The sequence below is a fragment of the Antennarius striatus genome, chromosome 5 (assembly GCF_040054535.1).
Source record: "Antennarius striatus isolate MH-2024 chromosome 5, ASM4005453v1, whole genome shotgun sequence".
Lineage (NCBI taxonomy): Eukaryota > Metazoa > Chordata > Actinopteri > Lophiiformes > Antennariidae > Antennarius > Antennarius striatus.
Window position 1 is genome coordinate 13,404,369 of NC_090780.1, and position 14,489 is coordinate 13,418,857.

The window sequence follows — 14,489 nt, forward strand, 5'->3', positions numbered from 1 at the left end:
TCCCAGCTAACTATTACCCAACAAAATGGGAATGACTTCCTTGTAAAGCTAATCCACCCCTACAAATATATGAGGAACTAAATCTGAAAGAAAATATGAAATAAGTAGTGGTATGATAGATCCTGATGTCACTCTGTTGCTGTGAGACATTCATTCTGAAGGACACTGATATCACAGCCCTGGATTGGCCATCAACGAGCCACAAACTGTCAAATGTTCTATATTCCAGTTGTGTGAGAATTTACGGAGCTCAAACTCATTTATTACCAATTAAGATAACCTTTAACTCAAAAAGGAAAAGTGTTACATCCACACAACATAAACTTCCCAAGCAAACTTGTGAATAAGCAGTAATATATTTTGAAATCCCCTGGATCTATGATGCGATTACATCCATGACATTTGTTTGAATGTTTATTGATTAGAATAAATGGCAACATGCATTTCCCACTGGGCCGACACAGAAGATTTCAGGTAAGCAATGGAAAAGTCTTAAGCAGGTTTATGAACAGCATGATAAGAAATGATCTGTCAGTCAAATAACTTAGGAGGGACACAAAGCTGATGCAGGAACATAATTTTTTTCTCCCTTTCCAGCCATCAAATTAAAACAAATGTGTAGAGCAATAATAACGCTAGAGAAATACTTGTGATCCTGGAGGTCCTCAATGTAAATTCAGAACTCTACTGCAGGATGTGATTTAGGAAAACTCCTTGTCATCCTTCTCTCCCTGTGTGTTAACTGTTCCTTGTGATTCATGGACATCCTCAGGAGTTTGGCCAAACACAGCCCCAGTCCGCTTGAGAAGGTAGACGGCGGCATGTAAACCCCCGACATTGACCCACACAGTATGCAGCTTCCTCCACAGTCCTCCCATCCTCGAGACAGCCTGGAAATGACATAAATCCATGAGGACAAAGTAGCCAATGTGTAAAAACACATCACATAAATACAGCTGCAGAAAGTCTTTTCCAATGAGGCAGTGACTGACTCCAGCTAAACTTGCATCACTCAAACTGTGGAGGGGATCACTGAGAGATTATCAGAGGATAAATTGACTCTGCATGAAAGCTTTTTAAGAGCAGAAGGACCCCATTAGGCTGACAGACGTAAACAGTATTCAAAAATGACTCCACTTGTTGAATTGCAGAGGGAAAATACAACTAACAAACCAGTATGTTCACAAGCCCCTAAATCAACAATTCACTTTGAACAAATTTGGTAAACTCGTATAGCATTGATTTAAAACTCAGACTCGTGACCTCAATGTGATGTCCAAAATTTTAGGTTTTCTCATTTCCTCTAGCTTCCAGACGTCTTTGGAAACTTCCCAAGCCAGTTCCGATAAGGTCTACACTGAAATACCTGCTAGTACGCTTTAGATTGACTGCCATTCATTTTTATAAACTTCTTCCAGAGGTTTTTCAGAGGATGAATCTGAGCGAATTTTCTGATTCTCAGACTTTTTGTTTAGCATTTTGGGTCTTAGTAAAATTAGTAAAATTTCCATTAGCTTCATTTACACTTTGTTTTTACAAAAAAAAGACAGTATGAAAACATGTTCAACAAATACGGTGGATACCATAAACATTACATCTGCTTAGCATCACCACATACAGTTATCCATGTCATTGTGAGGATGTTAGCTTGCCAAAGTGCATTTAACTAAAGGCACCACGTTAGAAGGTCCATCTATATTTTTGACAGGCTAGATGTCAGTTAATAGTTTGCAAAATAATGGTTGTCAAAGTTAAACAGGGTGAGGCAACACTTCTACAGATACAACTGCAGATCTCATGGAAGGTCTTTGAGAGATTCTTATGAAGACGGACGTCTGGGAAAAGCATGTGTGTGCACACTTTACCATTTAAATTCATGTCATAATCATTAACGCAAATCATTAACAAAAAAGATCAGCAAAAAAACACAAAAAAACCCCCACAACAAAAAGCAGTTCCATGTCACCCCAGTAACAACGGTGACTCAAATTGCATTACCAGATGACAATGACACAAGTGACAGCACACAAGGATGACGTGCCTCAATGTGCGTGATCCAAAAACAAATATTTTCAAACATTCACTTCCTGATTATGCAAATGTCCTGAAGTGAACTGATACCATGTCACACAATATCGTCAGTGTTTAGTTTTTAAGTTCAGGGCTTTCTCAGAAAGTTTATTCAGTTCGAGGAATGACGAAGAATCTAGCATTTGATACCTGGCATTTATTTCTACTCTGCTCATAGCAACGGTTGCTACACATTTTAAAAACGTTTTTCAGGGACTTTGATTCATTTATGCACAATACGTCACAGGGGTGCTCTATGAGGCTCAGGGAGTAGCGTTCAAGTCAAAGCCTTTATCCAGTGGTAGCTTAGCAGTCAGCATAGCAGACAACATTATCGCATCTCTACCCAGAATCATGCCCTCTCCATCTGTGTGTGCACGTGGAATCAACAAGTAAATCATGCAATGGTTCTGAGCAAACACCTGACAAGAAATCACACATCACTGGCAAGCACTGGCGCAGAGTAGCTTATTTCTTCTGGAAATCAACAAAACTAAAAAGCCCAAGTGATTAAAGGAACAACTAGCAGAGATTAGAGAGCAGCGCACATAAAAACTTGAGAGTAGCTTCAAGGGGAACCACTGTGATTCTACTTCTACTCATGATGACATACTTGAGTGAACTGAGCTTTTCCAGCCAAACATCAGGTCAAAATCACACTTGGGTTTCCCACTGATAGCAAGTCACATTTCTATAATTACTTTATGTTTATGTGCATGATTGATGATTGCCTGTGTGTGTGTGTGTGTGTGTGTGTGTGTGTGTGTGTGTGTGTGTGTGTGTGTGTGTGTGTGTGTGCATGCATTGTCCATCAAAGGGAAGCAGAATGTATATTTTAAAACATATTTTAGACTATAGTGACTTATAATTACTTTTGGAGGGGGCAGTGAAGAAAGGTTGGGATTGAGGGTGTAGACTTTAGCCACCAGACAAAACAAACGAAATATTTTTAGAACAACTGCCATGGCGACGGTGTTGGTATTTGCACACAATGAATTTACTTTAATACTGACACTCCTCCATGTCAGGTCAGTAGATGCCAAACCGCTGACTATTTAAGAGGATGCTTCAGACCAATAAAATCATCCTCAGGTGGAACATGACTGCTGTTTTGGGAGATCATGTGTCAGATGGAGCTTCACCCAGGACGTCAGCAAAAACTGTTTTCTGAACATCCATGTAAAATTTGACAGGTGGGCCAGCTGAGGAGCAGATGGATGGATTGCCTATTTGTACTAGTGCAAATGACAAGTAAAAACCATTATATAAAAGGTTTTGGCCTTTTACAAGCAGCAAAACATATATAGGCAGCAAGTTTACATGTTCCTACACACCTGTAAATTAATTTCTGTGCTGTATTGATTATTACTATTTTACCACATGTAAGAAGATTGTACCTTTTTGACACGTGATCCTGTCAGGTGACCACTTAGATCCACCTTAAAAATTATTTTTTATGGACACAGCAAAATTAACATCTGTACAAAATTAAAAAAGTACTTATCACTTCTTATTAGGTGATGCTAGTATGTATAGAGTGGTCAGACAAATGACTACAAATGGACAAGCAGACAAACATGCTGACAACTGTACCCACCCATCATTTTGGGTGGGTACAGTTGTGGGAAAAAAAAAGTGCAATATGTCACAACAGTCTGACACACTGCCTCAGTGAGGCAGAATAATACACTCAATTCTATATCTCTGTCTCATCTTACATAAAATCATTGGGCACAGTCCAATTATTTTACCGCTCTGAAGTTGCTTAATGGATACTAATCAATCTATATTATCGAGTGCATAATCTGCTAATTGTACTTCCAGATAAACATTTGATTTAAGCAAAAACCAGGTTCTGTGAGTAATCATCAGAGAAAACGCTGGCAGGTCAAGACTTGTACTTTGATTCATTTGAGAGCTGTCATAAAATAACTAATCCAGAATCCTTCTATCTTTCCATAAAAGTGTTCTGTTGATTTTCTATTGAATTACCTTGGAAAAGCATTTCTTATCCTGCGTTAACAGGACAGCCTTTCCTGAGGCTGGTCTGCACACACGGGCCATTTCCCTGAGACAAGAAGGGTAAAGATCCCAGTTCTTCCTCCTAGAGCCCATTCTTAAAGAAAACACAAAGCAAAACAGACTTTTATGATGGATTACGGAAGACTTCCTGAAAGATCAATCCATTGTTTCAGAATTCAATTTCTAGAAACTGTTCAACCAAGCAAGTGCTGCACTACAAAGTGTGGTTAATATGGTACCTCTTCCCAAAGGGCATGTCAGTGATGATTATGTCAACAGAGCTGGTCCTCATGGCTAAATTGCAGAGATCCCATTGCACTGTGTCAATGGGCAATCCAAATGCACTGTTTAAAAAGATTCAAACAGATTTACATAATTATAACTATCATCATCCACATAGACTTGTGTATAAAAACTACCTCCATATGAATGTACAGCTGTTCAACTTCTCACCTGCCCTTGTCTGCCCTTCGTTTCTGGATGTGGCAGATATTGTTAACTGTGCGTTTAACTGCCATGTCATAGTTGTCACCGGCAATGTAAAACGAACTGTTAAATTCAATAGCCCCCTGGAGAAGAAAAGTGTTACACAAAGCATTACACTCAGAAGAGGTCAATTGCAGAGCGGTAGAACTGCTGCTTAAAACACGTGGGCTCAGGAATGATGTGTTTTCTTTTCTAATGGAGGTGAGATGGTCAAAGGTAACCAAACATTTAATCAAAACCTCACCTGGTCGGATTACAGATGAAAAAGAAGTGTTAAGAAAGCATCAAGCTCCCTTCAGAAAAATCCCCCATAGTCAGCTATGGCCAATGTGAATGTGTTGTTTTGACAAAGAACATGTTATTTGGTCATTTCACATTCAAAATGACTTCCGTCCTGGTTCATGGAATGAATGTGATGGAGGTTGTTTGAAGGTCGGTGCAAAGTACGTGATGATGCATAATCAGCGGGTTACTGGTGATCTTTATGTTTTTTAGACTTTGTGTTTTCCTCTAAGTGAAACATGTAAGCAATGACAAACTTATGCCTCACCTCCAAGGGTATAGCTCCAGTCCCACACATTGGATCAATTATTACATCTGAGAGCTGTGGGTTGCAAAGCCTGTCAACAGACAACAGCATCAAAACAACAATAATCTGGAAAAGCAATTTATCATTTTATCATTTTACAGACACCAGCAATGGAATCCAATGTTCTCCTCAGATGATATCAACTTCTGATAGTTTTAACACGTTCCCTGCAGTCACACATAGCACTGTGTCTTTATTTACGTTTAGGGTTGTGTCGATTTTTTTTTTCAAATGTGTTATGGCTCAAACCAGCTACAGTGTAAAATAAAAACTAAAGTGTTATTTACATATTTACCTAGACACATCTTCCTATACTCTCCTTATGCATGCCTATCTCAATATCCACTTATTCATGTCTGAACTCAGTTAAGGATGAGGAAAAACACACACACACACACACACACACACACACACACACACACACACACACACACACACACACACACACACACACACTTTTTGAGGTGCTATAAAATTACCTGAGCATTCCATAACACAAAGTGGAGCGTAGAGTTGTGGGTCCAAAGTGACTGATGTTTCTCCGGTGAAGACTCTCTTCAGTGAGCGCGATGCCAATCACGACCTCGTCTTTATGTATGTTTAGTAACACCTTCAATACCAGACAGAGATGGAGAGATCTTGATTAATCTCTTGGAAAGACTTCCTCGGGGAAATTCAGGATATCCAGCATAAACAGGATATCCGCCTCATGCCAGTAAGTCCACTGTGATAGGATCCAGCAACCCCTGTGACCCGTAAAGAAGTGGTAACGAAAATTAATAAATGAATGTTAGTGTAATGTTAGTGTAATAAATGAATATTAGGCTCCAGCAAAAATCTGTGACCCTAATTCAGATAAGGACGATATGGTTACTGAGGACGATATGGTTACTGATTCTTGTCTTCAACACAATGAATGAATGAATGAATGAATGAATGAATGAATGAATGAATCGATGCAGGTCTAAAACTCTATCATATCTAAAGTCTATCACATTTAGGGTAGGGAACATTGGTTTACTTTACAAATTATCACAGCATATATCTAAATTTAGATCAACTTATCAGTTGTCTAAGAACAGGGACTAAAACTGGATTCCATCTGTGAACAAACTAAGATTTTAGTAGATTCATCAAATACATCACCTCATACAAAACAACTCAAGACATTTTTAAATTTACGTAGTAAATACACACTTAAATTGTTTATTCAATATCATGCTGAAGCATTTTTCAATTTTCTCCACAATTTAAACGAGTTAACAGAACATATTTGAATATTAGTTCTTAAAGATTAGTCTATGCTTTGCAAATTTTTCAATAACAAAAGGTTTTCAGATGTAAAGATATTCACAACCTACTCACCTCTATGTCAAACTTTGTCATGTCAGCTTTCCATTGGAAGAATTCTTGCACAGCCCCACCAAAGTCTCTGGCTGCCTCATTAGAGGAGAAGCTGTGTTTGTCACCAGCCCGGTTGCAGGTCACACGGAATCTGGTAACTTTGGCCTCACTTGGGGTTTCTCCTGAGGTCTGTGTGGCCGGCTCCACGTCAGGTAAGCCCTCCGCCTTCACCTGGCCTTCAGATGTAGGAGCCAGTTCAGGTAGCTCTTGCTGGTCAATGTTAGCTTCAGTTGTTTCAACATTGTCACTGTTGGATTTTATTTTCATTCCATTTCCCCCTTTTCGATAGCCTTTCCTCTTTTTAAGGGTGCAATTCAGCTTCCAAACTTCTAAGGCATTGGTCCAAGGGAGTTTGGTGACAAGCTGCTGCAACTCCATCAATGTCTCCTCCTAGAAAAAACCCCAGCACTTATTACCTTAATAATAATAATAATAATAGTAATACACTCAACACAAGATTCAACATAGGTTCTCTGAAGATTACCTTTGATTCTTTGAAATGGTAATGCTCATATTCCTCAACCACAACAAACAGGTTATCCACAGACCTGAGAAGATGGACCTGCAGTTGAGAATCCAGCGAACACAACAATGTCGATTAAGGTTTTCTGCACCACTATCAGAATTACAATACGATTTCCAACATGCCACCACATTCACACAGTCACTAAGCTACAATTTCCATGCTTATACTATGTTTTTACAATGAGAAACACCTCGGTAGATTCTTTAGCCCCTGAGGTTACCTGGAAAAGCTTGTCGGTGGTTATTGGAAAATAGATTCGTCCACGATCCTTGCTTATGCATGCATCAACCCCAATCTTCTCCTTAACCTCTTCTGCAGCAGTGTGTTCAAATCCTGTGGGTACAGTTGCTCCAATGGTGACGGTGAAGATGTCTCCAGTGAGGACATCAAGCTCAGCAGAGAGAGGAATGGAGGATGATCCCACCGCGTTAGAGCTCTGCTCTGATGCTTCATCATTCTGGGAGGACATGCTTTGTTTGGGGACTGAACACAGGTTTAACTGGATGATCACATGTAACACCTAAACAAAGAGAAATACCCATACTGTCATTGCTGCTTATTTTACAAACAGGCATGTATACAGAATTATTATGAATGGACAAACGTATTTCGCTAATTACTGGGTGTTACAACGGGAACGTAGGTGAGCACGTTTGCGCTTCCTTTGAATAGTGAATAAACCTGAACGTAACTCATTAAGACTACTTAACTATGCAGGCTAACGTTAGCTTTGACGAGCAAAAAGTTGGTCGGAAAAACACAGCTAACCTTTTCAAGTTGTATGTTATATGTAAGACATTCCACATTATTATGAAATGGATTGAAAGGAAAAGCCCACCTCCTGGACTACAGAAGCCTGCTCAGTTGTCTTTAACTTGCTAACAGGAATCGGTCCGAACTGTCAAACACGAGGCGACATGTTTCCTGTTACTTCCGCGTGCAGGCAACACTTCCGGAAAAGATATTTCATAATAAAAGCATCATCTTCACAATCTGACAAAATTAGAGAATTTTGTGGAATTGAACAAACATTGTGTAAAAAAAACAACAACACGAATTATACGTGGTAAATTAGTGATATTTCAAATCGGTATCAATCGATTGACCATTTAAATCTATTCAGCTGTTGTTATTCCACTTTCACCACAGACAAGATTTGAAAACAAGACGTGTTTTTACATAACATAAGCAGCATACATATTTCATAAAAAAACAAAAAATAAATAAATTAACGCACAAAAACTTTTCTCACAAATATTATGCAGTGCAGGAACAACAAGTCACGCCAAAAAGTTAGTTTGGCAAGATGAAACAAGTTTATTTTTATGTCAGAATGTAAAGATTTCCGTTCCTGTTGCACTTGGGGGAAAATATCGCGAATGGAACCGTTGATGACTTCTTCCTTTCCTGCTTCCCTTTTCATAAGAAGTGCAGGTTGTGGAGAATGGACTGGGGAAACAGATTTCTGTATTTGATTAGCCAAGACATCCGGGTGTGTACTTCCAGTAAATGGTCGGGAGAGGGCGCCCTCTTGTAACTATTTGCACAAAGACCTGGGTCAGTGATTTCAATCAAGTATACATATGCAGTTTTCAATTCATTATTTTTGAATAATGAAAATAATGTGGACGGTGGTGATGAAAACAAATTACCCACTGTTTTCTCACATTTACATGTGTTAACAATTAAACCTTTGGTTTGATCGATCGATAGATAGATAGATAGATAGATAGATAGATAGATAGATAGATAGATAGATAGATAGATAGATAGATAGATAGATAGATAGATAGATAGATAGATAGATAGATAGATAGATAGATAGATAGATAGATAGATAGATAGATAGATAGATAGATAGATAGATAGATAGATAGATAGATAGATAGACCGACTTCATTAATCCTGGAGGAAATTGCACATATCCACTGCTCAGGCATTACATAATGAATAAATACTGGATAAATACCAGGAGAAAAACAAACACTGACATCACAGGACATACCACAAGACATACACTACACTAACAGACACATGCAGCATGAACAGGACATATGCTAAACTATAACTAAAATATAAACAGTATAAAATAAAGTAAAATAAAATGGCATGAATAAAAATAAAAAGTGCAAATGAAAATTAGCAGGAGGCCCACATGGTGGGTAAGGTACACCCTTCTTACAATGTAAGGCATCACTATCTAATATCATAACATCTAATATCTATCTAATATCCATCTAATATCACAATTGTACAAAAATATAAGGCGTCATTATCTAATATCACAACATCACAACACCTTGGCCCCACTACACTGCAGTACAGGCTGGCATCCCATCTTCTCCCCTCCATTTTTTGGAATTATGGTTATTGGAAAGTCATAATTCTGTCTTCATACGATGTTAAATCTTGGAGAAACTATCTATGGAAATTAAAAAGAGATGTTTTTTATTTTTTACATGATTTCTTATTTACTTCAGAGTCGGTCATGAAGATGAACTAATGAAATTGTAACATAATTCCAAGAAAATAAAATCAATTCTTCATTTGCATGACAGAAACTCCCATATGAAAAAATATATCAGGTCTGTCAATAATACCAAAAGGATGTTTTGTTGTCTAGTAGCTTATTGTTCATTCTTCTAAATAGATGACTGGTAATGTGTTATTCTGGGAATGAAATTCCACGAACAACAGACATCCAGAGCTTTTCATTCAGGAAGATCAAACAGTTTTGACAATTTAATAATCTTAGCCAAACTGGGAAAAGTAACTGTTCACATAATGATTCAAACAACTCTCTCTGCAATAGGAATAAGCAAATAAAAATGCAGCTCTGGGTTTATTTTTTTAATCAGTGCTTTTATGTGTCTCAGGAAGATGCAGGTAGACCTGGTGGGATGCTTCTCTCCTCATATTTAGCCTCACCTTCAGCAATGTGGAGAAATGACAAGCATGAAACATGGTTGGAATATTCTATGCTCAGAGAAAGTGATAAATCCTGCAGGATTTGGACTGGGATTTTTTTTCACTCCAGTGTTGAGAACAGTCTTGATGGGATTATTTTTTGAATCCTACTTGTAATATGTCAATGCCAGCTAGAATAAAATTAAAATTCGATGCTATGAACCAACTTATTGAGGAAGAAAGTACAGAACATGTATTAATCAGTACGTCAATATAACTTGAATGAATCAAAGTGGGTCACATTTCTGTAAAAATCATCATCAACGAATGCAAAAAGATTATAATATCATTCAGTGTCAGTGATTCATATTTGATTGTCTTTCATCAGTTCAAAAGAAGTTAATCTTTTACAGCCTTTAAATAACTTGGGATTAAATATAACAGAGAAAAGAACTTGAAATAACACTTCAAAAAAACGGTATTGCTACTTTCAACACTAATATTACTAACACAGTAATGGCAAAAATCTCATTAGTATCCTCAACACTACTATTAATAATGCTGGCAACAATACTATTATTACTTTCAACGACACTATTGATTAATATGCAATTACTACTTAGAACTCTACTATTAATAATGCAACCAATCGTATTACTTTTATTATTACAGTAATAATTTTTTTCACTTCAAAATCAGCTACTATCATTAATAGTACCAACAAGACTAAGGATTCTCTCTATGCTGCTATCAGTAATACTGCCAACAGTACCATTACTACTTTCAACACTAACACTGCCAAACGTATTGATGCTGTGTCTAACAGTACTATTGTTAATACTTATTAAAACTACCATTAATGATGGTAATTTTGGATGATGTGTTTTGCTGATATGGTGGGCCCCATCGTACATTGTAAAGACATTTCATCCTTCTAATTGTAAGAATAACACTCTGGCTCCACCACAGTGTAACACAAGCCATCTACTCCCATTCGGTCATCTGCTTGATAATCAAGTAACTGTAAGAAAAGCACAGTAGATAAGTAACATACCTGGACTCACATTCTCCCAGCTGCAGCATTTACTGCCCATTATTTACAGAAGGCTCAACGTGGTAGGTCTGGCAGCCCTGCTGGTGCAAAACAGGAAAACTAGTTAAATGCTGCCAATGTGAAGATTCCAACAGGGCAAAAATATTTCAAATGAAAAGAGATGCAGTTATAAGTGATGTAAGAACCCACATAACTCCATGCAAAGCTCCTTGAAGAAGAAGAAAAATAAAGGATAAACACATTCTCCCATAATGGTTGATAACTTCATATGTGTATCATTTTGTCAACACACTGTGTGACCAGAGAGAACTAAAAATGTTTATTTAAGGACACAACAGATGAAAATTATTTCTGATATTCGGTACATGTTTTTATCAGTTTTAAGTCATAAGGCATGCTTTACATCATGCTTGTCTGGGTGGTCTAAGATTCATGTTACTGTGATAATCATAATAAGTCACATGACATCTAGTATATTCTGGTTGTTGTTTTCTTGTTGTAATTGGAACATTATGTTCCAACAACAGTGTTTTGCTCAACTTGTTGCAGTCAGGAAAACAACAATTGTTGTTGCATTCACAGCTTCACTGGGAGATATTTAGCTGTCAAAAACCGTCTCCACACTAATTAGTTATTATCTAACAAGTATTCAAGGCCTTTTCTTCCTCTTGTGCTGCCAAACATATTGATGCTGCGTCTAACAGTACTATTCTTAAGAATTGTTAAAACTATCATTAATGATGGTAATTTTGGATGATGTGTTTTGCCAATATGGTGGGCCCCATCTTACATTGTAAAGACATTTCATCCTCCCAATTGCATCAATAACACTCTGGTTCCACCACAGTGTAAACAACAATTGTTGTTGCATTCACAGCTTCACTGGGAGATATTTAGCTCTCAAAAACTGTCTCCACACTAATTAGTTATTATCTGAAAGCATTCAAGGCCTTTTCTTCCTCTTGTGCCACAGATGGGATACAAACAGGATCTCACAATGGATCATTGTGTGGTAAAGACAGTGTGACTACACTTTCCTGGGTGTGCCACTGCGATGGCTGATGAGAGGGGATGAACAGACTATGGACAGATCACCTTTGCTGACTTTTGTGTAATAAACACAAACAAAAGCAGAATCCACCCCACTGTCATGCTGAATCTCCATCAGGCATCTGTGTCACAGCTGCTGTGTCTGCTCTCTATGACTCTTCTCCTTAGAGGAGGAGGTAATATAATAGGCCCTGACAAACTATACCTCACTAGCAGAGCTATCAAAGACAATAGTGAGACAACACACACAAAACACAGCTTTGATAGGCAGACATAGACAAACACACTACAAGAACGCTTTAAAAAATTTTCAGAGCTTCTGTGAAGAGAGCTGTGGATATAGAAAAGATGTTTGGGTATCACAAGTTCAGCAAAGACTTCAAACATGATTTCCTAAATCATTCCTGGTGGCAAATCAGGAAAACACAAGATGTATTTCCACTTCTTTATTTCCTTTACATGGGGAATGAGACAAATACAATGTCCCTCATAGTTTTTAATAGCTTAGGTAGACCCGTCAGAGTCACGGGGCATTGTTCCACCTCTTTTTAGTGTAATCAATCTTCCTATTTCTCAAGATGTTGGTGTTGCTGAGTGTTTTCCAACATAAGAGCTTCATACTGATGCATCCTTTCAGGAGCATTTTGTCAGATACAGTATGTTCCTGAAATCCAGAATCAAACTCTTCTTTGCCAGGTTGTAAAAGTTGCTTTTGCTGTTGTTGCTGTTAGGATATTTATAATATAATGATGATAGTAGTCTTGATGAGTTCTAACCTGCCCATAGGTATGATTGTGTGCATGAGTGGTTGTTTGTCTTCCAAGTGGATCCGCGATGGCAATGGAGACATGTCCAGAGTGTTCCCTGCCTTTCGTCAATAGTCAGGTGGGATAGGCTCCAACCCCTGTGACCCTCAAAGCGAAAGACGCGGATGTACACAAGATGATTATGGTCATTCTCTGGCTTCGTCCCGCCTCCAGAAACAAGCAGCTTAGATGGATTGGTCACACCAAATTGACTGTAGGTGTCAGCATGTGCACGAGTCGTTGTTAGTCTTTCATGTGGCCCTGTGATGAGCTGGCATCTTTTCTAGGGTGCACCCCACCTTTTGCCTGTAGCCAGCTGGATAGGCTGCAGCAGATATGTGTCTTGTAAGGGGAAAAAGCTGCTGTATAAGAAAAAGGATGGAGGGACAGGTCTGAGCAGCATGGTGGCACGGTGGGTAGCGCTGTTGCCTCACAGCAAGACGGTACCTGTTTGGATTTCTGCTGCACCTCAAAAACAGGGTTTGACCAGCAAAAGGAAGCAGTGCCATCTATGACAAGCATGAAGCCCACATACTGAAACAAAAAGAAATGATGTGAGCCATGATGGACTTCAGGCCTGATGTCCTTAAACTGGTGCTGTTATCTTGGGATGTTGAAAAATACACAAACTTGGGTTTGTGTGTTTGTCATTTTGTGAAGGGTTGTAATATCAAAGCTGTGGGCTGTCCAAGATGAGTCCCTTCCTGAAATCCACTGAAAGTCTGTGGTGTTGGTTGAGGAAGGAAATGAGATTTCTTAACATTTCTTGACAGACTTTGGTAGCAAATCTGGTACTGTCAGAAGAGTGTGTTTAACCGACTGTTCAAAAATATAGGATATATATATTCATTCATTCATCTTCTAACCCGCTTAATCCGCAAACGCAGGTCGCGGGGGAGCCGGCAGTCTCAGGGCGTGAGGCAGGGGACACTCCGGGCACGACGCCAGTGCACCGCGGATATATATATATATATATATATATATATATATATATATATATATATATATATATATATATTACATATACATACACACATACATACATGTATACATATGTATATATGATATATATACACACACACATATACAGTATATAAATACATATATATACAGTATATACACATAAATATATATGAGATAGATAGATAGATAGATAGATAGATAGATAGATAGATAGATAGATAGATAGATAGATAGATAGATAGATAGATAGATAGATAGATAGATAGATAGATAGATAGAGAGAGTGTCTGTGTGTGTCTGTGTGTGTGTGTGTGTGTGTGTGTGTGTGTGTGTGTGTATGTGTGTGTGTGTGTGTGTGTGTGTGTGTGTGTGTGTGTGTGTGTGTGTGTGTGTGTGTGTGTGTGCGGGGGGGTACTGGTGGTTGCCATGAGGCTCACGTGACTACCTTTTAAATTCCTGTTTCCCTGCAGCGTGATTTGTCAGTCCGGATATCATCTGTCGCTCCTCGGAACGTGACGCGCGTTGCTTTTGGACCACAGACGGAACACGGACTCCGCGTCCCGAACTCATCGAGCGCTGCTCCGCTCTCCATCATGTTGTTGGTGTAGGTCG

General features: G+C 38.5%; 1 protein-coding gene across 4 annotated transcripts; it reads right to left on the reverse strand.

Annotated features, from left to right (window-relative positions):
- Positions 1-405: 405 nt before the first annotated feature.
- thumpd3 (THUMP domain containing 3) lies at positions 406-14,454 on the reverse strand. 4 transcript variants are annotated; one of them, XM_068314393.1, is made up of 11 exons: positions 14,323-14,454; positions 11,059-11,135; positions 7,318-7,617; positions 7,056-7,133; positions 6,533-6,961; positions 5,647-5,777; positions 5,129-5,198; positions 4,546-4,661; positions 4,332-4,436; positions 4,063-4,186; positions 406-890 (listed from the first exon to the last, which is right to left on the reverse strand). In XM_068314393.1, the coding sequence occupies exons 3-11, from the start codon at positions 7,564-7,566 to the stop codon at positions 702-704; spliced, it is 1,491 nt and encodes a 496-aa protein (XP_068170494.1). In that variant the 5' UTR covers positions 7,567-7,617; positions 11,059-11,135; positions 14,323-14,454; the 3' UTR covers positions 406-701. The 4 variants fall into 4 exon arrangements, with proteins under 4 accessions (XP_068170494.1, XP_068170493.1, XP_068170492.1 ...); XM_068314392.1 differs by having other exon boundaries at positions 11,059-11,138; positions 14,323-14,453; XM_068314391.1 differs by lacking the exons at positions 11,059-11,135; positions 14,323-14,454 and adding an exon at positions 7,866-8,003.
- Positions 14,455-14,489: the final 35 nt, after the last annotated feature.